Raw genomic sequence first — 23510 nt, forward strand, 5'->3', positions numbered from 1 at the left:
TCAAGGTTGAACCAACGAAAACGGAACTGCTCCCTGGCCCTGAGCAACGACAGACCCTGAATCATACTAAAGTGGCACATGACGAAATGAATCGGAGCGGTCCATTTTTAATAGTTCAAGCACTACTCTTCAAATTCTGCCAAACCAGCAGCGCTCAGTTTGTTGTTGGGTACGTTGTTTGCATCCTGACCCACGCAGGCTCTGTGGCGCAATGGATAGCGCGTTGGACTTCTAGTCAAACACTGAGGTGTGATTCAAAGGTTGTGGGTTCGAGTCCCACCAGAGTCGTTGTTTTAGGCTAGCTGTAGGACTTCAAATATTAGGTGTGTAAAACCAGAGCCTGCGCATCCATTTCGTTCTTTTTCTAAGTCAACTCTAAAGACAAACAGTACGGTTCACCGGCACTTGATCTCGGATCACTGGATTCAAAAACCAGAGTGCTAACCATTCACCATGCAACCTCCCATACTGGGCCACCATGCAGGGACCCACTCAACATTTCGCTTTTGTGGAAAAGGTTTCTCATATTTCATAATCGCTTAAACTATCCGGTGTTGCAAGTGCTGAAACCACACCTGACGCTGCAGGTTTCTTGCTATTGTTTAAACCGCATGCGCACTGGCATATAATCGCGCACCGTAGGACTGGGTTGACAGCTTCTACACCCGCACTGTGAACAGATCCTCCGTGTTTCATCCAGTTTGATACTGTGGAGCAACTCAGACAGGACGAGGTGACCGAGTGGTTGAGCAGATGGACTGCTAATCCGTTGTGCTCTGCACGCGTGGGTTCGAATCCTGTCCTCATCGCAAGTTTGATTGACTTTTTTCGTTGTCTCTTATCTTTTCACTAAAGTGTTTGTATGTGAGCAGATGATTATATTTGGCTGCGTTTCGGATATCCTCCTCCAGTAACAACATGAGACACAAACGCAGCCTAAACGTTTGTGTTGCATGTGCTACAGTAACAACAGGCACAGTGCCTGCAATCCTATTTGAATAATCCCGTTTTTTTTCGGCAAATATGATGCAGATGCAAGTAAATAATTGGGTACGATACAGATGAAGCACATTCCTATTGGAGATATAGTTGCGCATCGAAAGAGGCGATGACGATACACGGCTGAAAAAAGCATTTGTTTCCCGGTTCTTTCAAACACGCAGCCCTACGCGTGTGAGGCACCTATACATGATTTCCCCTCAAGTATGCAGCACTTACGATACATGCAAGCAAACATTGTTTTCAGTGTTTCGAAATGAGTTCATGTTGAAACGTCTTACCGTTTTTAGCTTAAATCGTTGGTGACATGATTACATTCTGACGTAAACCTGCGCACGGCTTTAAACACGTACACGCTGTTTTTTCTGTTTATGGCTGGTGGCGTATAAATAAAAAGAATGGTAAAAGGCTAATGTGTCAGACTTTAGGTGAATATAAGTTTTTTAATACTAACTGAGCCACGACAAAAGGGCCCCCCTCGCTGCCCTGGGCCCTATGCAATTGCTTGGGCTGCGTGTGCCTAAACCCGCTACTGTCTATTCGTAATTGTTCAAATACAAGTAATACTATCTCCAGTTTAGATTGTGCCGGACCATGAGACTCTCATTTTCTAAATCTTCTGTATTCGATTCGACTGGGTATGGATTTTAACGTATTACATGTTAATGTATTAAATTATCTGTTTTGCACTGAGCCCGGATAGCTCAGTCGGTAGAGCATCAGACTTTTAATCTGAGGGTCCAGGGTTCAAGTCCCTGTTCGGGCGGAGGATTTTTTAAATAACGTTTTAATAAAACGATAGTTATTGGGCTAAACACAATGTTGTATTGTTTATATTGCCTATAACCACTGTTGCTTGTTCAAATTAATTTACCAAACACTGTGTGGCGTTGCTACTCCTAAAACATGTAGTCGAACATCTTCTTTTCAAGCAACACCATGCCACAAAAAAAATAGTAAAACTCAGGTCCCACCGAGATTTGAACTCGGATCGCTGGATTCAGAGTCCAGAGTGCTAACCATTACACCATGGAACCGCAGGGGTAGACCTGGGAGGTGGACCTGGGAGGTGGATGGGTTGTCAGCTGTCAAATGCCCCCGCTGACGACCCCTGGAGCGCAAGGCGTTATCCCCATCTGCAGACAACCGTTTAACAGCATGCCATAACAATGACTTTCAAACAAGGCATCAACAACACTATTAAACATATTGCATTTTACGCGTATTTTATACAACAATCGCAAAAACCACACTGTGACAGAAATAAACTTTTCCTGCTTTCGAAGCGACAGTCTGCAATTATATTTGAATAATCCCGTTTTTTTTCGGCAAATATGGTGCAGACGCAAGTAAATACTTGGTTAGGATACAGACCCAGCACATTCCCCTTGGAGATGTAGTCGCGCATCGCAAGCCAATATACGCAATGTTGTATTGTGTATATTGCCTATAACCATTGTTGCTTGTTCAAATTAATTTACCAAACACTGTGTGGCGTTGCTGCTCCTAAAACATGTAGTGGAACATTTTCTTTTCAAACAGCACCATGCCCACTCCAAAACAAAAGTTGTATACCAAGTTCATGGACATCTAATATTAATTACAGGAATGCCTTTTCTGTCAAGGTTGAACCAACGAAAACGGAACTGCTCCCTGGCCCTGAGCAACGACAGACCCTGAATCATACTAAAGTGGCACATGACGAAATGAATCGGAGCGGTCCATTTTTAATAGTTCAAGCACTACTCTTCAAATTCTGCCAAACCAGCAGCGCTCAGTTTGTTGTTGGGTACGTTGTTTGCATCCTGACCCACGCAGGCTCTGTGGCGCAATGGATAGCGCGTTGGACTTCTAGTCAAACACTGAGGTGTGATTCAAAGGTTGTGGGTTCGAGTCCCACCAGAGTCGTTGTTTTAGGCTAGCTGTAGGACTTCAAATATTAGGTGTGTAAAACCAGAGCCTGCGCATCCATTTCGTTCTTTTTCTAAGTCAACTCTAAAGACAAACAGTACGGTTCACCGGCACTTGATCTCGGATCACTGGATTCAAAAACCAGAGTGCTAACCATTCACCATGCAACCTCCCATACTGGGCCACCATGCAGGGACCCACTCAACATTTCGCTTTTGTGGAAAAGGTTTCTCATATTTCATAATCGCTTAAACTATCCGGTGTTGCAAGTGCTGAAACCACACCTGACGCTGCAGGTTTCTTGCTATTGTTTAAACCGCATGCGCACTGGCATATAATCGCGCACCGTAGGACTGGGTTGACAGCTTCTACACCCGCACTGTGAACAGATCCTCCGTGTTTCATCCAGTTTGATACTGTGGAGCAGCTCAGACAGGACGAGGTGACCGAGTGGTTGAGCAGATGGACTGCTAATCCGTTGTGCTCTGCACGCGTGGGTTCGAATCCTGTCCTCATCGCAAGTTTGATTGACTTTTTTCGTTGTCTCTTATCTTTTCACTAAAGTGTTTGTATGTGAGCAGATGATTATATTTGGCTGCGTTTCGGATATCCTCCTCCAGTAACAACATGAGACACAAACGCAGCCTAAACGTTTGTGTTGCATGTGCTACAGTAACAACAGGCACAGTGCCTGCAATCCTATTTGAATAATCCCGTTTTTTTTCGGCAAATATGATGCAGATGCAAGTAAATAATTGGGTACGATACAGATGAAGCACATTCCTATTGGAGATATAGTTGCGCATCGAAAGAGGCGATGACGATACACGGCTGAAAAAGCATTTGTTTCCCGGTTCTTTCAAACACGCAGCCCTACGCGTGTGAGGCACCTATACATGATTTCCCCTCAAGTATGCAGCACTTACGATACATGCAAACAAACATTGTTTTCAGTGTTTCGAAATGAGTTCATGTTGAAACGTCTTACCGTTTTTAGCTTAAATCGTTGGTGACATGATTACATTCTGACGTAAACCTGCGCACGGCTTTAAACACGTACACGCTGTTTTTTCTGTTTATGGCTGGTGGCGTATAAATAAAAAGAATGGTAAAAGGCTAATGTGTCAGACTTTAGGTGAATATAAGTTTTTTAATACTAACTGAGCCACGACAAAAGGGCCCCCCTCGCTGCCCTGGGCCCTATGCAATTGCTTGGGCTGCGTGTGCCTAAACCCGCTACTGTCTATTCGTAATTGTTCAAATACAAGTAATACTATCTCCAGTTTAGATTGTGCCGGACCATGAGACTCTCATTTTCTAAATCTTCTGTATTCGATTCGACTGGGTATGGATTTTAACGTATTACATGTTAATGTATTAAATTATCTGTTTTGCACTGAGCCCGGATAGCTCAGTCGGTAGAGCATCAGACTTTTAATCTGAGGGTCCAGGGTTCAAGTCCCTGTTCGGGCGGAGGATTTTTTAAATAACGTTTTAATAAAACGATAGTTATTGGGCTAAACACAATGTTGTATTGTTTATATTGCCTATAACCACTGTTGCTTGTTCAAATTAATTTACCAAACACTGTGTGGCGTTGCTACTCCTAAAACATGTAGTCGAACATCTTCTTTTCAAGCAACACCATGCCACAAAAAAAATAGTAAAACTCAGGTCCCACCGAGATTTGAACTCGGATCGCTGGATTCAGAGTCCAGAGTGCTAACCATTACACCATGGAACCGCAGGGGTAGACCTGGGAGGTGGACCTGGGAGGTGGATGGGTTGTCAGCTGTCAAATGCCCCCGCTGACGACCCCTGGAGCGCAAGGCGTTATCCCCATCTGCAGACAACCGTTTAACAGCATGCCATAACAATGACTTTCAAACAAGGCATCAACAACACTATTAAACATATTGCATTTTACGCGTATTTTATACAACAATCGCAAAAACCACACTGTGACAGAAATAAACTTTTCCTGCTTTCGAAGCGACAGTCTGCAATTATATTTGAATAATCCCGTTTTTTTTCGGCAAATATGGTGCAGACGCAAGTAAATACTTGGTTAGGATACAGACCCAGCACATTCCCCTTGGAGATGTAGTCGCGCATCGCAAGCCAATATACGCAATGTTGTATTGTGTATATTGCCTATAACCATTGTTGCTTGTTCAAATTAATTTACCAAACACTGTGTGGCGTTGCTGCTCCTAAAACATGTAGTGGAACATTTTCTTTTCAAACAGCACCATGCCCACTCCAAAACAAAAGTTGTATACCAAGTTCATGGACATCTAATATTAATTACAGGAATGCCTTTTCTGTCAAGGTTGAACCAACGAAAACGGAACTGCTCCCTGGCCCTGAGCAACGACAGACCCTGAATCATACTAAAGTGGCACATGACGAAATGAATCGGAGCGGTCCATTTTTAATAGTTCAAGCACTACTCTTCAAATTCTGCCAAACCAGCAGCGCTCAGTTTGTTGTTGGGTACGTTGTTTGCTTCCTGACCCACGCAGGCTCTGTGGCGCAATGGATAGCGCGTTGGACTTCTAGTCAAACACTGAGGTGTGATTCAAAGGTTGTGGGTTCGAGTCCCACCAGAGTCGTTGTTTTAGGCTAGATGTAGGACTTCAAATATTAGGTGTGTAAAACCAGAGCCTGCGCATCCATTTCGTTCTTTTTCTAAGTCAACTCTAAAGACAAACAGTACGGTTCACCGGCACTTGATCTCGGATCACTGGATTCAAAAACCAGAGTGCTAACCATTCACCATGCAACCTCCCATACTGGGCCACCATGCAGGGACCCACTCAACATTTCGCTTTTGTGGAAAAGGTTTCTCATATTTCATAATCGCTTAAACTATCCGGTGTTGCAAGTGCTGAAACCACACCTGACGCTGCAGGTTTCTTGCTATTGTTTAAACCGCATGCGCACTGGCATATAATCGCGCACCGTAGGACTGGGTTGACAGCTTCTACACCCGCACTGTGAACAGATCCTCCGTGTTTCATCCAGTTTGATACTGTGGAGCAGCTCAGACAGGACGAGGTGACCGAGTGGTTGAGCAGATGGACTGCTAATCCGTTGTGCTCTGCACGCGTGGGTTCGAATCCTGTCCTCATCGCAAGTTTGATTGACTTTTTTCGTTGTCTCTTATCTTTTCACTAAAGTGTTTGTATGTGAGCAGATGATTATATTTGGCTGCGTTTCGGATATCCTCCTCCAGTAACAACATGAGACACAAACGCAGCCTAAACGTTTGTGTTGCATGTGCTACAGTAACAACAGGCACAGTGCCTGCAATCCTATTTGAATAATCCCGTTTTTTTTCGGCAAATATGATGCAGATGCGAGTAAATAATTGGGTACGATACAGATGAAGCACATTCCTATTGGAGATATAGTTGCGCATCGAAAGAGGCGATGACGATACACGGCTGAAAAAGCATTTGTTTCCCGGTTCTTTCAAACACGCAGCACGCGTGTGAGGCACCTATACATGATTTCCCCTCAAGTATGCAGCACTTACGATACATGCAAGCAAACATTGTTTTCCGTGTTTCGAAATGAGTTCATGTTGAAACGTCTTACCGTTTTTAGCTTAAATCGTTGGTGACATGATTACATTCTGACGTAAACCTGCGCACGGCTTTAAACACGTACACGCTGTTTTTTCTGTTTATGGCTGGTGGCGTATAAATAAAAAGAATGGTAAAAGGCTAATGTGTCAGACTTTAGGTGAATATAAGTTTTTTAATACTAACTGAGCCACGACAAAAGGGCCCCCCTCGCTGCCCTGGGCCCTATGCAATTGCTTGGGCTGCGTGTGCCTAAACCCGCTACTGTCTATTCGTAATTGTTCAAATACAAGTAATACTATCTCCAGTTTAGATTGTGCCGGACCATGAGACTCTCATTTTCTAAATCTTCTGTATTCGATTCGACTGGGTATGGATTTTAACGTATTACATGTTAATGTATTAAATTATCTGTTTTGCACTGAGCCCGGATAGCTCAGTCGGTAGAGCATCAGACTTTTAATCTGAGGGTCCAGGGTTCAAGTCCCTGTTCGGGCGGAGGATTTTTTAAATAACGTTTTAATAAAACGATAGTTATTGGGCTAAACACAATGTTGTATTGTTTATATTGCCTATAACCACTGTTGCTTGTTCAAATTAATTTACCAAACACTGTGTGGCGTTGCTACTCCTAAAACATGTAGTCGAACATCTTCTTTTCAAGCAACACCATGCCACAAAAAAAATAGTAAAACTCAGGTCCCACCGAGATTTGAACTCGGATCGCTGGATTCAGAGTCCAGAGTGCTAACCATTACACCATGGAACCGCAGGGGTAGACCTGGGAGGTGGACCTGGGAGGTGGATGGGTTGTCAGCTGTCAAATGCCCCCGCTGACGACCCCTGGAGCGCAAGGCGTTATCCCCATCTGCAGACAACCGTTTAACAGCATGCCATAACAATGACTTTCAAACAAGGCATCAACAACACTATTAAACATATTGCATTTTACGCGTATTTTATACAACAATCGCAAAAACCACACTGTGACAGAAATAAACTTTTCCTGCTTTCGAAGCGACAGTCTGCAATTATATTTGAATAATCCCGTTTTTTTTCGGCAAATATGGTGCAGACGCAAGTAAATACTTGGTTAGGATACAGACCCAGCACATTCCCCTTGGAGATGTAGTCGCGCATCGCAAGCCAATATACGCAATGTTGTATTGTGTATATTGCCTATAACCATTGTTGCTTGTTCAAATTAATTTACCAAACACTGTGTGGCGTTGCTACTCCTAAAACATGTAGTCGAACATCTTCTTTTCAAGCAACACCATGCCCACTCCAAAACAAAAGTTATATACCAAGTTCATGGACATCTAATATCAATTACAGGAATGCCTTTGCTGTCAAGGTTGAACCAACGAAAACGGAACTGCCCCCAGGCCCTGAGGAACGATGGACCCTGAATCATACTAAAGTGGCACATGACGAAATTAATCGCAGCGGTCCATTTTTAATAGTTCAAGCACTACTCTTCAAATTCTGCCAAACCAGCAGCGCTCAGTTTGTTGTTGGGTACGTTGTTCTCTTCCGGACCCACGCAGGCTCTGTGGCGCAATGGATAGCGCGTTGGACTTCTAGTCAAACACTGAGGTGTGATTCAAAGGTTGTGGGTTCGAGTCCCACCAGAGTCGTTGTTTTAGGCTAGCTGTAGGACTTCAAATATTAGGTGTGTAAAACCAGAGCCTGCGAATCCATTTCATTCTTTTTCTAAGTCAACTCTAAAGATAAACAGTACGGTTCACCGGCACTTGATCTCGGATCACTGGATTCGAAATCCAGAGTGCTAACCATTACACCATGCAAGCTCCCATACTGGGCCACCATGCAGGGACCCTCTCAACATTTCGCTTTTGTGGAAAAGGTTTCTAATATTTCATAATCGCTTGAGCTATCCGGTGCAGCAAGTGCTGAAACCACACCTGACGCTGCAGGTTTCTTGCTATTGTTTAAACCGCATGCGCACTGGCATATAATCGCGCACCTTAGGACAGGGTTGACAGCTTCTACACCCGCACTGTGAACAGATCCTCCGTGTTTCATCCAGTTTGATACTGTGGAGCAGCTCAGACAGGACGAGGTGGCCGAGTGGTTAAGCAGATGGACTGCTAATCCGTTGTGCTCTGCACGCGTGGGTTCGAATCCTGTCCTCATCGCAAGTTTGATTGACTTTTTTCGTTGTCTCTTATCTTTTCACTAAAGTGTTTGTATGTGAGCAGATGATTATATTTGGCTGCGTTTCGGATATCCTCCTCCAGTAACAACATGAGACACAAACGCAGCCTAAACGTTTGTGTTACATGTGCTACAGTAACAACAGGCACAGTGCCTGCAATCCTATTTGAATAATCCCGTTTTTTTCGGCAAATATGATGCAGATGCAAGTAAATAATTGGGTACGATACAGATGAAGCACATTCCTATTGGAGATATAGTTGCGCATCGAAAGAGGCGATGACGATACACGGCTGAAAAAGCATTTGTTTCCCGGTTCTTTCAAACACGCAGCCCTACGCGTGTGAGGCACCTATACATGATTTCCCCTCAAGTATGCAGCACTTACGATACATGCAAGCAAACATTGTTTTCAGTGTTTCGAAATGAGTTCATGTTGAAACGTCTTACCGTTTTTAACTTAAATCGTTGGTGACATGATTACATTCTGACGTAAACCTGCGCACGGCTTTAAACACGTACACGCTGTTTTTTCTGTTTATGGCTGGTGGCGTATAAATAAAAAGAATGGTAAAAGGCTAATAAGTCAGACTTTAGGTGAATATAAGTTTTTTAATACTAACTGAGCCACGACAAAAGGCCCCCCCTCGCTGCCCTGGGCTCTATGCAATTGCTTGGGCTGCGTGTGCCTAAACCCGCTACTGTCTATTCGTAATTGTTCAAATACAAGTAATACTATCTCCAGTTTAGATTGTGCCGGACCATGAGACTCTCATTTTCTAAATCTTCTGTATTCGATTCGACTGGGTATGGATTTTAACGTATTACATGTTAATGTATTAAATTATCTCAGTCGGTAGAGCATCAGACTTTTAATCTGAGGGTCCAGGGTTCAAGTCCCTGTTCGGGCGGAGTAATTTTTAAATAACGTTTTAATAAAACGATAGTTATTGGGCTAAACACAATGTTGTATTGTTTATATTGCCTATAACCACTGTTGCTTGTTCAAATTAATTTACCAAACACTGTGTGGCGTTGCTGCTCCTAAAACATGTAGTGGAACATTTTCTTTTCAAACAGCACCATGCCCACTCCAAAACAAAAGTTGTATACCAAGTTCATGGACATCTAATATTAATTACAGGAATGCCTTTGCTGTCAAGGTTGAACCAATGAAAACGGAACTGCCCCCAGGCCCTGAGGAACGATGGACCCTGAATCATACTAAAGTGGCACATGACGAAATTAATCGCAGCGGTCCATTTTTAATAGTTCAGGCACTAGAGATACTCTTCAAATTCTGCCAAACCAGCAGCGCTCAGATTGTTGGTGGTACGTTGTTCGCTTCCAGACCCACGCAGGCTCTGTGGCGCAATGGATAGCGCGTTGGACTTCTAGTGAAGCACTGAGGTGTTGTTTCTCAGACTGAGTAGACCAAAGTGTGCATCTGTGTTCAGATATATCCGTCGCTAATTTTGTCCACGGGATGTCTGGCACTGAATGTTGGTGAAGTGGCTCTCTGTGGTTGCTTGGTAACATTTCCTGACAGGCAATGCACGACTCGACCATCATTCGCACCTCCTTATTGATGACTGGCCAATACATCACTGCTCTAGCCTGTCCCAGAGACCTCTGTATGCCCTGGTGTGCTGTGTGGAGTCTTCGAAGCATTTCTGCTCTGAGCTCTCTTGGTATGATAATGCATTTGTTTACCACCAGTAAATCATCTTCAATGTATAGAGTGACCAGTAGGACTGGATCCTGTGAGGTATCTGCTTCCTCCTGTCAGGCCATCCACTGCTGTGCATTGTTATCAACATTTGCATGTCACTGTCCTTGCTCGTATCTTGCTTCAGCTGGTGCAGCATGTCTTCACAGATTGCTTCATGAACCCCTATGACATATATGACTTTCTCACTGCTGAGTTCTAGGTCTTCGTTGGCTGTGCTGTCATGTACTGCTCTGGACAATGTATCTGCTCTCAGCATGTCCTTTCCTGGGGTGTACACTATCTGTATATCATACTTTTGTATTTGCAGTAGCATTCTCTGTAGCTTCACTGGTGCCTTCCCGATGGGTTTGCATATTATGGCTTCTAAGGGTTTGTGGTCCGACTGAACTTTCACAGGAACCACATACACATATTGGTGGAACTTCTTCAGCGCAAACACTATAGCTAAGATTTCCTTCTCAATTTAAGCATAGTTTCTGCATTAGATAGTGATCTTGATGCATATGCTATGGGTCTGTGTCCTTGCAGTAGACAGGCGCCCAGTCCGTCCTTTGATGCATCTGCCTGTATCTTAATCGGCTCTCTTGGGTCATAGAACCTTAACACAGGTGCCTGATACCACCACATTATGCTAATGTGGTGAAAACCAGGAAATTCGCCCAGTCCCTCAAACACAGTGCTGTATTGAGTGAGAAGCTCTTCTTTAATGCTTGGAGTGCTTTTAGACAGTGTGTCCACTTTTCTAATCTACACATGCTTGTCTGCTCAGTACAGCTGTTGTGGAGGCACTGGTGATAAATAACTGTAAGGTAGCCTGCTTGAGTGGAGCCTGCACTTTCAGGGTCACTTCTCCCTCTGGCTTGAGCTGCGCACCACCGTAGGTAAGCAAGACAGTATTAGTGTGTTTCACATTCAACTTGCCTGGGAGCTGAACAGCTACTACTTTAGGAAGTATACCTGCTGTTTATTGGGCTGTAAGTCATTTGCATCTTGCACAAGTTTCCTAAGTGATTTTTTTCTGCCACATTTACGGCACTCTGCACGCTGGGAATTCTCTAGGTTTCATTCTTTACAGGACAAACAGTCCCGAACAAATGCTTACTAAAGCTTGTTTGACTCACGATTACAGAGCCTCTGTTTTGGGTTGCAACGTGATCCAGTATGCTGTCTGCCAGCTCATGTTTCTTCAGTCCATGATCTTATTTTCCTCTTATTCATTTTTTTAATGTTATCTTAACACTGGTTCACTTGCTGTTATTATAATTATAGATGAGTAGGCTGTCCACACAGGTTAATGAACGAACTGGAACTCCATTGTGTTCTCCACACTGCTGTTCTAACACGTGTTTATAGAACAAAAGCAGAAATTACATCTACCGTGACTGGATAAAAACTATAAATAAAACACCTTAACCTAAAACTTAAACACTTCAGAGAATAAAAACAAAATACAGCTGAACCTACAGTTAAACAGCGAATCCTTAATATTTACAACTCGGTGCACACAAGCATCATAATAAATTTGACCTTACAACACACGTAGCCGTGTTGATATCTATTGCACTTGATTCATTGTTGATTCCTTGATATGTTGCGTTTATTTTATTTATTTATTTATTTTTACCGGCTTTTTGCGTTTCATCCACAATTCGTGATCGACTTGGCTCCCTTTTTAATTTGATTAGGCTGTTTTAGGCGGTCCACGGAGAGCGTCTAGTTTAATTTATGCATGAAACAGTTGGAAAATCCGACAGAAAAGGTGTTCTGAATGTCGGTGTTTCGAAATGACAGTTTGATGAATTAAGAAAACATTTAAGCACGAAATTCTCGCTAAACATTTCTAAAAAAATTCTAAACACCAACACTGATGAATAGAGGCCACTGTCGTACAACACTAAGGAACATCTTACGTGTACTGCAGCAAATAATCCCTCTGTAGATCTTTGGTACACCCCTTAAGATACCATATTATCACAAAGATAAACGCAATTCTGTATTCGAGGATGCTCATTTGAACACGAGACTTGAAGCAGAAGACAGGTCGAACCGAAACTCTAGTATCAGTATAAAAAATAAATTAAAAATGCGCATATGTTGCAATGTGAGAAATAAAAAGCAGAAGAAATCTTGAGTTGTAGGTGGGGGACGTTTTTCGTACAAATGCGCGTATATTCTTTACAATATGATACCTTTGTATTACCTTCTTCCATCCGTACGGCAACATTATTGACCTCAGTAAGTTCCTGCTTTCGGTTCAATTGGATATTATAAGTAAGTTTGTAACTTGTAGCGCATGAGAAGTGTTAATTAAAGTAGCTGGTGTAAGAGAATGTGCGGGCTGTAAAAGGTACATCAGGATTTCAGAGGTGACGATTGTGTTTAGGCATTCAACCTTGCATTAATTAAGTGCTGAATTTCTCAAGCTGTTCTGGAGACCCAGGGCAGCAATTACACTTTGTTCAGGTCCATGTCTCGAATCACTTTTAAGTATAACTTTTCTAAATAAAATGTTCAGACGGTTGCGCTGTTTTTTTATGATTAGCTATGTTTAACTGAGCTGTAGAGGGCCTGCAAACGCGAGGCGCATGTGTTTACATACATACCGGTTGCAGTCGTACGTAGCCTACAAAGAACAATGGAGGTAAGTTCCGAATTCCACTTTATCATTCCAAATAGCGAAGGGAATTATGTGAATAATCTACCATGTCTTTTTTTAAAAAAAAATTAATCATACACATCATATGCACATTAAGTTTATCAGGAAATTAACACACACGACTGCATTGGCAAACCAAAGCGAGTAGGCCTATTTAAGTGAGAACAGCTTTTTAAACTAACATGTATTACAAGAACTAAAATAATATCTCTAAAGACGTTCATATGCCATATACACTCTCAAGAGTATAGAGGGCGAAGAAAGCTGTTAATAAAAACTATTCCATAACTGGTGAATGCAGGAGAAAATGTAAATGGTTTAATAACCTCAAAGGATTAGGTATTGTCTTAAAGTAAATGTCCACTATTCAAACTAGTCAGGAACCAATACATTCACTATTTCAACATTAGTTCTTGTTTGTTTTTGTGTCAATTCAGAATTTGTAGAAGAAAAAATAATCAAATAGAACCTTGGTTAATTGATTATTCAGAATGGTTATGTAATATATCGCTGGCTATCCTATGCAGAACAGTATTCATCTGTTCTCCCTGCATTTCCAGTAAATTATATTTAGCTGGATTAAGCAAATTTAATTTTACGGTTATACCCGTTCCTTAATTTTAAACTCATCTCTTTGTTTTTCCTTAATGGATTTAAAGCCATGAGAAGGGATTCAAATGAAATAAAATAAATTAGCCTATATTTAATGGTTAATTTGCCAGATGAAAGATTCCCACATACTTTGCGTTAAATGAAAAATTTGCAGCCACGCTTGAATATCTAAATTTCTGCAGAGACGGGTGAGACAGCGTTGGTTATTTTTTTGTGTTGTTGTGTAAAATATATTGTGATTATCCATACTTTGGAGACTAACTCATTAAATGCAGCCCACTTTCTTGCTCAGTACTTCATACCATCTAAATTGCATGGTATGGAAACTGAGAGCATAGTGTTGGGTGTGTATGGTGCATACAAGGCTGACCTCTCCATCCAGTCCAACCTGAAAAGCTTTAAAACAGAGCTGCTGAGATGGAAGGCAAAGTGGATAGCTGTCCCAGAGAAAAACAAGCCGTACAGCATTCTCTCACTGTCTGCTCTGAATGCCACATTCTACCCTAATATCAGCACACCTCTTTGTGTTTTGGCCACAATGCCAATAAGTGTTACTATTGCTGAAAGATCATCAAGACTGAAAATTAGGCAACATCTTGGCAGCTTTGCATACAAAGTTGAAATTCCTGCTTATGTGCCTGTTACTGAAAAGGTAATTAGTAGGAAAAACAGAACAGTTGTTTCGGTATGGGTTTATAAGTGGGCTGCTTTTGTAAATTTCATGGTTGCCCAAACTTCTAATTTGCTTGCCCTTTCTTAATCTGGCTATAAGTAACATTGCTCTAAAAATCCAAAACAATCAGTTATTTCTGTATCTGATCCAACAAGTACATCAGGCTGGGCAGTAAATTAGTTTGGTAACACTAATTTAACTAACTACCGCAGTTTAACAGAATGGGGAAATGCAAGACATATTCAAAGTCAACTTCAATAAGGAGATGGGTGTTTCAAAACGTTTTCCATACCAAAAAAAAACTACTATGCAGAACGATTACAAGTATTGCAAAAAAGATAAGGGATAGTAAAATTAACTGTTAAAATATCAATTGATCTGTTTGTTCTTCAAAAATATGTTCCCATGTGAGGTGAGCTGGTGGCTGGCAAGGCAGGATCTGGAGGTTGGTGGTTACAGTTTCCATTCCCCTCTCTGCAGCTGTTCACAAGACAGCTGAAACCACTTAACCCTTACATGTGTGGTAATAGTTCACATGCCGGAGAAGATGATCAGCAACAGTGTTGCAATTCAGGAACAAAGCTCACTGACATACAGCAGTGCAAAAGTTCCCATGAATTTCAGTATTTTGCCCTTTTCTCATTATAAAAACAATTGATTCTTTCAAAATTCAGTCTGCTGATAGATAGATAGATCGATCGATAGAATCAGTCTCAAACGCCCTCACTCCAGCACTTCGAGGTGGAAGACACATTTTAAATACATGCGGTTAATATCGATCTTATTATTTTAATATTTTTGTTCTGCTACAGTAAACCTGATTTCCCTGCTTTGGTTGCTAGAGTAACGTGGCCCCTAGGGATGAACTTGCATGGAGTTTGTCGGTCTCTGTTGTCACGGTTACATGATTCTAATGGGTTGGTTCGATATAAACCAGGGATGCATTGAATAACGCAGGATTTTGCTGAATGTTTGCACTCTCCTTCTCCAGCCCGTTCGCTTATGTCCACAGGATCCAAAAGAACTGGCACCATTTGCTGTAGTTTGTGTAGTTGCACGCAGCCCTGGTAAAATGAACACACCAGGGCTGGTTCAGAAGTAATTCCCTGGTGGATTCAGCACCCTCTGCTCTGAAATAAACTCAGCTTATTGAGTGTTGTTTCCAGGTACTCTTGGTAGTGAAGTAGGGGACTGTGAGTGCTGTCTCTTGTGTTCTCACTAGAACATGGCCTTGTCAGTTAATTAGCCCAGTGCTAACAACATCGGTTTGTGGTGAATCAGCTGCATCTAAAACTGCAGTCCTAGCAGAATGACGCATTAAGATCCTCTTTAAAGGTTCTGACTAGGAGTTGGATTGCAGTGGATTACATGGTTCTGTTATGAATGTCTGACCTATTCTACCTGTGTTCTGATGGCCAATTATGTTATGACCAAAAATATTAAGGCTGGAATGGCTTCTTTATAAGATTTTTTATTGACAAAAGTTTGTGTTTTCCCACAGGTGCACATTTATCTGTTGCTATGGTAATGTGCCAGCCTATTAGAAACCTATGGAGCACCGCCCCCCCCACCACCGTTTTCCTACTGTGTCTTCTGTCATTGTCTGTCACTTTTATTGGCTTTGGGCTCTACGCCCAATCATATGAAGTCAGAAATCCTGATGTAGTCCAAGTGAGTTCTGAAGCACAAACACTCACCCCTGGAAAAAGACAGTATTGTTGACTGTGCCTTTCTGATTTCCCATATAAATTATCATAAAATGATCCACAAATCAGCAGGGTTAGAAACTCACACTAGTTCTGCACTTGCATATAAAAATAAATAAATAATATATATTGCTAAATCATGTATTTCATGTTGTTTGGTGCACTATTTGTAAACATACTGTTCTGTAACTTTTTATTTAATTCTCAAAGTCATTTCTATGTTAGTAGTTTGCACCTGTGACTGCACTGCTACCCATTTGAAAACGCTTCACAATTACTTCACAATCATGTGATGTGTTGACTACCAGTTTCTGAGCTCCACTGTCGCTTTACTGTTCGACCAGTTGACTATGTGCTGCTACCCCTGACACTCGCTCATGCTGTTGACCCTGGCAGGACTGGAACAAGATCCTTGGCGCTCTGTCCCAGCTGCAGTTGTGTGTCTCAGAGAATGGCACAGATGGGCACACCCCCCTGCTAGACAAGGGACAAACACACGCTTCTTCTCCCATGATTGGCCACGATGCAGCTGACAGACAGATGTTAAACTCCTCCCACTCTTCAGATGATTTAGACAGCCTGACCCTGCTCGTCCCCTTGACCCTTGACCTTGCCTGGCCCTCAGCAAGGCTGAGCACTGGCCCGGTCAGCCTCAGGGTCTTGGTGTTGGGGAGCCAGTTGGATCTTAAGGGTGAGCTTGTCAATTGATATGTACAGGTTGTTGAATTAGTAATTACAAAACATTCATTACAAAAAATTCATTTTCTTACCTCTTGTTAACTTGAACATTATAATGGCCCTCCTTTTCATTGTGATGAAAATGGTTTGGTTTCTTCACAGGGTTTGCAGATATTTTAAATGCACTGTCATATAAGTGATAAATAAGCAAAGAACCAAAGGTTTTTTCAGCACAAGAGAAGGGTGCAGTGATATTGTTGCTAGTGCTATCAAGAGGTAAGACAATGTAGCTTAATTGTCTTCCCCAGGCGTGGCGGGAAAGAAGTCCCTCAATCTGACACTGATGTCTACCTGGCAGCCATTAAGAAACGGGTCGGACCCTGAGCAGGGGCACACCTGCATCACCGTCACAGCACCTGCACACATGCTGCCAGGCACCCCGTGAGTGACCAGGCGGATTCTGACTGGAAGGAAACATGGTTTAGTGGTCACAGTGAGGACTGGGAGGCAGTGTGGTCTAGTGGTTAGAGCTGAGGGAGAAGGAGGCAGTGAGGTCTAGTGGTTAGAGCTGAGGGACTGGGAGGCAGTGTAGCATAATGGTTAGAGCTAAGACAGTGTGGTCCAATGGTTAGAGCTAGTGACTTTAAGAGTTTCTAGTTGATGTGATTGGTGGGTTAGCTTATTGTGGGACCTTTTTGTGTTTTGTTTTATATTAAGCCTAAACATGTTTAAATGGTAAACTAAAATAAAACTCCTGAATGGCATAGTATGGTATAATACTGAAAATGTCCAGTTTTCATTCAAATTGTGTCTGATTGTTTAAACTGTAAATGTTGATTTTATTACACATAGATTTGCAGCCTTATTTTTATGCCCTTCAGGCCCTAGGACCACAAATGTGGTAAAAAAAAATAGTCAGGATCTAAGGGGGTTTACCCAGTGCAAAAATGAAACTAAAAAGAAGCTAACCCGTGCCGTCCTGCCCCACAGCCTTCCTGGTGCGTGTGAAGTCGGTAGAGGCAGTGATCCTACCCTGGGAGCAGTGGCCTCAGCCCTGAGCAGGGAGCAACCCCAGCACACGCTGGGGTGTTACAGCATCAAGTACACACCTGACCCCAGACTCACAGTCATGTTGTCACCGGTGAGGCCGACTTTCTGTAATTCAAATCAAATCACTGCAGTTTATATGTTAAGATGTGTTAGAAAGGGTGTTAGGCCTTTAAAGACCAGGCATTTTGTCATCAGCATCTACTGCTGAAAAAAAAATCAGAGGAACAGGTGGCGTATCAAAGAAAGGAATCCTCCTCACACTTTTAATGTCCCTGTTGATTTTTAGGAGGAAAGATACCTGGCAGGGCAGCATTTGATCATCGTCGGTGTCTTTCTGCTGTCTCTGTGTGGGCTGCTCTGTCTTGCAGCTGCTTTTTGTTGTGTGAAATCGCGAAGGCAGAAGAGCAATGAGCTCCATGTGCAAAAGGTAACACACCACCGCATTCCAGTTTCTGTTACCTAGTTTCATTTTGTTAGTAACTATTTTGAAAAAAAGGGCCAATATAGCCTACTCAATCAACAGTGTGTACATTCAGTTTCTACAGCTGCTATTGATATGTCTTTCATAATGATTGCATGGTCCAGGTCAGTCTAATGAAGCTGTATGTAACTTGGCTGAAATTGCAACTTGGTACAGGTATTAAATATAAGTTATCATAATGTAATTTTAAAGTTTAGATTGACTTTTTATGTATTGTGTCTGAGGCATCACATCCTGGAGACTTTTTAAAACTCAGAAGTTTGAAGCCCCCCTGTGGCATCAACACTGTGTGATGATTGAAATATAAAAAGAAGAAAAAAAAATGCAAGGTTATGCCATGTCATTAATTGTTAATTTTGTTAAACCATCTGTGGAATCTTGTTGAACTACATAGTATTTCAATGTCAAAAGATTTTTGTGCTTGTTTTTATGTTCTTTGCATTAACTGACATTGCTTTTCATTTTTAGGAACCTTTGATCGATTCCTAAGTTCCACCAGCAGCAGATTGTGTAACCAGTCTTTTAAGGAGGCCGGGGTAGCTCACCCAATGAAGAGCGGTCCTTTTTAGATTGATTTGATTGTTACTGTTGGGGATCATCTGGAATGGGTAGATTTACTTGAATTTGATTGGGCGCCATGCAGAAAGGATTTTCATCTGCAACCTTTGAAGCAGTGGGCTTCTGTCCTGTTATAATTTCAAGTGACCCCTTTATGAAACAGGTAGTGCTGATATGCAATATTGTAGCACATACAATGTGATTTTTAACATGCCCTTTTAAAAATGTAGAACCAAACTGAAAGATATTCAGCATGACATGTCCCTGTGAAATTGTTGTATTTTAATTATATTTCTGAAGTGGAACCTCTTAAGATCACAGACAATGGATATTCTAGAGCCCTGAAGGGGGTGGTCCTAACATCCTGTTTCCCATGGTTTGGTGCCTCCATCTGCTGAGTTGCATTGCTTTGCTGAGACTATTTTTTTTGCACAGTACTAGCTTCTGATTGTGTACTTGCTCTTAATGTTTTTCTAGATTTTTTTCATAGGATCGTCAAGCGTTATCCAACCTTTTTGACGAAATAGCCATGCCAACAACCAATAGCCTCTTAAAGAGATGGGAAATCACAATTGAATACAATGTAAAGACTGTAACCTTAAATAGATTCAGTTTACTAAAATGAAGACTGATAAAATAGTAGCAAATACATTGGAAAAAAAAAGTAAGGTTTGTTGCAATCAGACAGCCATATATACTTGTGTGTCCTTTTGGAACCCATTAACAGCCTTTGAACAGGATATTTCCCCTCTAAAAGAGCCATATTTGCATTTGGAGAACCCCGAGATGCTCACTTGCATTAGAGGAAAATTAAAGAGATGGGTGAACAATTTAAAGTGCGACTCCCATGTATCCTATTATGAGGCAAGCCAAGGTCAAAAGAATACTCATTATGAACTGCCACCTTCTCAGGAAGTTGGGTTCTTTCAGATGTAGGAATTTGAGACAGGGATGGTAAATATGGTGCTCTGGAAGGTAGTATTTAATAGTTATTTATTATGTAATTTAAACAGAAATGTTGTTTTTTAAACAAGCCTGCTGAAGATGGTGATTGAAGGCATCTTCCATAGTTCTTTACAATCTGTTTATTGTAGCGCACAGGGATGCTGTGGTCCTCGGGAGTTGGAGTGCAGTTACACTTTATATGTAATTTTTGATCTAATTGTATTTGGTTTAACATGTTTCAAAACTGAATTTACACTTCTTTATTTTATCAGTAATATTAACATGTTATATGTAGTGTTGTTGTGTGTCATGAATTGTGTGTAGCTGTTGGCTCATTCTTACTGGGTGGGCTGTAGTTCAGCAGTACAGGCACTGCAATAATCTCCAAAAGGCTGCCAGTTAATCTGTCTTGATCAGAAAGTTGAGTTCTGTTCTGTTGAGTGTAGCGCTTTGATCTTCACTCATTTTAATAGGGTGAAATCTTTAAAATGATAAAGTCCCCCACAATTCCAAAAGTTAAGGAGAATCCTTTATAAATTTGGTAGGGAAACACAGAAAATATACCTGAGCTTGCAAGCTGTTAGAATCCAGTCTCCACCAGATAATTAAGGGTGCTAAAGTTTTAGCAAATGTGTGTGGACTGCCCATAGGTCAATACAAGCATTTATTGACATAAATTGGGCCAAATTATGTGGATTTATAATATATATATATGTACAGAGATTTCCAAACTTTGTATTTCACATGTGACCCAAAACAACTCCCATTTCACACTAAAACTGACCCTGTTCCTCTGGGAGGAAGATGCAACAGCTGTAATAAACCACACTTAAAATTAGAGCTGTTGTCATTTCCTTTTGGTTATAAACCCGCTCCCCCTCCTTTGTTTTCATTCTTCTACTGTGAATGTTTTATTCTGTTACGGTTGTATGGTAGTTATTTGCTATACTTTAAATAGTGTCCCCATTAGCTTATTTTTTTTTGTACATTCCTTTCTAGTGTTTCCTATAGCCCGTTTTTAATTTCTAAAATTTTCTAAAAGCCAGAGCAGTAAAATATGTACAGTATGTATGAATTACAGCAGGACTGTCTAACTGCAGTTCCTCAATGCCAATGATAAGTCCTGTAGGTTTTGTAGCATTTAGTGTTGGCACATTTTTATAAAATACATCTTGCCTGCAAACATCTGGACTTGTTCAGTAAGTAAACAAGCACAATATTCCTTATTAAAATATCAGTTTTGATTGCAATTACTGTTGACACAACAAATAACAAACACTTATCGTTTTAAAGCAGCTGGTTTATTTTCTCAGCAGGCAGGCAATTTTGAGCTTGAGTCAATATTTTATTTTTTACAATACAAAAGTAAACACAAAGTCACAAACTAGTCAAGGAATTGTATTATTTGCCTGCAGTGTTACATTATTATTTGTAATTATTCAGCAGTAACGTTGATGTAAGCAACTCAGGTCGAGGTGCTCATTGGGTCGATTGCAGTGTACCAGTGACTTAATCCGCATCAAGTGGACTAAAAAGCAGTCTAGCAAATCCTGCAGATCTGTACTAAGTTAGTCCTGATTGCAGCGTACCAAACAGCAAGTGGTTTAGCTAGTCTTAACAAGTGGAACAAGTTAGCCAGACAATGAGGACTAACCCATAATAAGCCTCTACCAATGCAGATGGAAATTCACAATTTAAGGTGTAAAGACAAACTCAGACATCTTGCACATCGTCATTACGAACATTTGATTAAAAACAGTGAGGATATTGAAAGCACCGGCAAAAGAAAGTAAGAAATATGAAAAATGCAAATAGGCCTATTAATGATAAAAGCATTTATTAGGCTACATTAGGCGTGATTTGAGCCAAATACATCTAAAATACATATTCATAATCTATATCGATAGGCCTAATTGTACTTGTCTTTTTGTGCACATTCCACACTAGCGGTTCATACTTGCATTTTAACTTGCTGGTACCCTAGTGCTGCATTGACACTTAACGTTAAGTGCTACATTTGTTGTTTATATAATACTAATTATACATGTGACGTTTCAGTCGGTTAAACTGAATACATCAAACGTTAAATATAGGAGTATCTTATTGTGTGGCACTTTTAGTTTTTGCAACATTTTTATGAATAAAACAAAACTAGTTTCTTCAGAATATTCTGTTCCTCAACCATAATAAATGGGAAAAAGGTGCTGCATACTTAAATGATAGGCTACATTCTCAGTCTAGCTAGAAAATGTGTAATTGCTTAATATTGTGAATCAACGATACAAGGTAATGATATAACAATTGTCAATTTTATATAATAATTTAAAATATTGTATATAGTTCTGTATTCTGTTACATTTCAGTGATGCCTTTCACTTGAGACACTGGGTTATGCGGGTCTACAGTACCGTGCACTGAGCATGAAGCGCTTCATGCGACTCGGCATTGGCGAGCGAACCTTGCTGAACAAAATGCTTCAAGAGCCTTCACTTTTCATTTGACTGATTTTCAGACATCATTTCAGAGAATAATGGCGCTGTCTGTTTTAAAATGTGCTGTAGAAACGTAGGACGAGCAAGCGTACTAAGATAGTGTTATACTTAATAGTACTAGTTAGTCCACCTGAACAGGATCATCTCACGTCCCATTTGGTGCGCTGCAATCAGGATCTTATTTAGTCAGATTTAGCGGATGATCCACCTGTAGTGATTATCGTCTGGTACACTGCAGTCAGGATTAACAAGTGTAGTAATTTAGTCCAAGCAAGTGGACTAAACCTGCTTAATCCACTAGTTAGACGCATCAAGCGGACTAACTGGTACGCTGCCATCGACCCATTATGACTTACGTTTTCACAATAAAGCAGTGCAGCACAGCTGTCCCTCAGCAACATTTCTGGGGTGCGTTGTAGAACACAAGTTGTTGAAACCTGACACATCCATAAAGCTCTGATCAATGCCTTTGAACATATTTGACCAAATTACTTTTCTAAAGCACTATGCTTAAAAAGCATGTCGCTTTCCATATATGCATTAATATCATGGAGAGGCATATTTTTAGAGATTATGGGGCAAAATAAAATCAAAATGGTCAGTCTGGGATTTGGGGCAAATTTGTGTGGTAGTGGTCTCTATGTTAAATCAGACAAACCCATTTTCTAAATAAGATTTTCAATTTAATACAGACAATAACTTTATCAAAAATTGGCCAAGGTAATTATACAAGACTGATGCTCAAAGAGAATGCCTATGTTCCATTCCAAGTAAATCAGATTTCGAGTGGACATCATTTTGTCTCAAATTATCCCCAATAAGAGACAGGCCGAAATCTCTAAAGTCCTTTCCATCCGAGTAATATCAAGGGAGACCAGCCATTCTTTTGGGACCATTAATATTTATAAATGGTATATTTTAAACAATTGTGGCATAATCTACATGGCACAACAATTCTTGCAAAAACAGTTTATTTTACATAAACTGTAGTTCTTAGCCCAAGAATATGCCAATATTGAAAGAAAAATGACAAGTATTTACCAGATTTGAATCCCCACACATGTAAAACATTAAGGCCTAAAACTTGTCATTATTTCAGAGCAATCTGGGTGAATTTCATCCCACTCCCACCTGGTCTTGGTGTGGTGGCTTTGCCTTGGCCACTTGAGACCTCAAGTACAATACTGACAGGTACAGTTGCACAAACTGGATTTATCATTCCACAGCAAGCTGACGAAGACACCCA

General features: G+C 41.1%; 1 protein-coding gene and 10 non-coding genes across 17 annotated transcripts; 8 read left to right on the forward strand and 3 right to left on the reverse strand.

Annotated features, from left to right (window-relative positions):
- Positions 1-197: 197 nt before the first annotated feature.
- trnar-ucu (transfer RNA arginine (anticodon UCU)) lies at positions 198-288 on the forward strand. Its single transcript is given in 2 exon segments — positions 198-234; positions 253-288. It is a non-coding gene; the product is annotated as a tRNA-Arg (tRNA).
- A 1404-nt stretch (positions 289-1692) lies between these two features.
- Positions 1693-1765, forward strand: trnak-uuu (transfer RNA lysine (anticodon UUU)). The gene has a single exon. It is a non-coding gene; the product is annotated as a tRNA-Lys (tRNA).
- A 199-nt stretch (positions 1766-1964) lies between these two features.
- On the reverse strand, positions 1965-2036 carry trnaq-cug (transfer RNA glutamine (anticodon CUG)). Its single transcript has one exon. It is a non-coding gene; the product is annotated as a tRNA-Gln (tRNA).
- Positions 2037-2816: 780 nt separating this feature from the next.
- Positions 2817-2907, forward strand: trnar-ucu (transfer RNA arginine (anticodon UCU)). The gene is given in 2 exon segments: positions 2817-2853; positions 2872-2907. It is a non-coding gene; the product is annotated as a tRNA-Arg (tRNA).
- Positions 2908-4310: 1403 nt separating this feature from the next.
- Positions 4311-4383, forward strand: trnak-uuu (transfer RNA lysine (anticodon UUU)). The gene has a single exon. It is a non-coding gene; the product is annotated as a tRNA-Lys (tRNA).
- Positions 4384-4582: 199 nt separating this feature from the next.
- trnaq-cug (transfer RNA glutamine (anticodon CUG)) lies at positions 4583-4654 on the reverse strand. Its single transcript has one exon. It is a non-coding gene; the product is annotated as a tRNA-Gln (tRNA).
- Positions 4655-5434: 780 nt separating this feature from the next.
- On the forward strand, positions 5435-5525 carry trnar-ucu (transfer RNA arginine (anticodon UCU)). Its single transcript is given in 2 exon segments — positions 5435-5471; positions 5490-5525. It is a non-coding gene; the product is annotated as a tRNA-Arg (tRNA).
- Positions 5526-6925: 1400 nt separating this feature from the next.
- trnak-uuu (transfer RNA lysine (anticodon UUU)) lies at positions 6926-6998 on the forward strand. Its single transcript has one exon. It is a non-coding gene; the product is annotated as a tRNA-Lys (tRNA).
- Positions 6999-7197: 199 nt separating this feature from the next.
- trnaq-cug (transfer RNA glutamine (anticodon CUG)) lies at positions 7198-7269 on the reverse strand. Its single transcript has one exon. It is a non-coding gene; the product is annotated as a tRNA-Gln (tRNA).
- Positions 7270-8049: 780 nt separating this feature from the next.
- trnar-ucu (transfer RNA arginine (anticodon UCU)) lies at positions 8050-8140 on the forward strand. The gene is given in 2 exon segments: positions 8050-8086; positions 8105-8140. It is a non-coding gene; the product is annotated as a tRNA-Arg (tRNA).
- Positions 8141-12385: 4245 nt separating this feature from the next.
- LOC117428051 (transmembrane protein 248-like) lies at positions 12386-20610 on the forward strand. Of its 7 annotated transcripts, none has more exons than XM_058994728.1 (7): positions 12389-12648; positions 15856-16025; positions 16457-16751; positions 17047-17179; positions 17729-17879; positions 18075-18215; positions 18738-20610. In XM_058994728.1, the coding sequence occupies exons 2-7, from the start codon at positions 15876-15878 to the stop codon at positions 18756-18758; spliced, it is 891 nt and encodes a 296-aa protein (XP_058850711.1). In that variant the 5' UTR covers positions 12389-12648; positions 15856-15875; the 3' UTR covers positions 18759-20610. The 7 variants fall into 7 exon arrangements, with proteins under 7 accessions (XP_058850712.1, XP_058850711.1, XP_058850709.1 ...); XM_058994726.1 differs by having other exon boundaries at positions 12390-12684; XM_034925292.2 differs by lacking the exon at positions 12389-12648 and adding an exon at positions 12693-12779.
- The last annotated feature ends 2900 nt before the right edge of the window (positions 20611-23510 follow it).

This window comes from Acipenser ruthenus, chromosome 21 (assembly GCF_902713425.1).
Source record: "Acipenser ruthenus chromosome 21, fAciRut3.2 maternal haplotype, whole genome shotgun sequence".
In the NCBI taxonomy this organism is placed as follows: Eukaryota; Metazoa; Chordata; class Actinopteri; order Acipenseriformes; family Acipenseridae; genus Acipenser; species Acipenser ruthenus.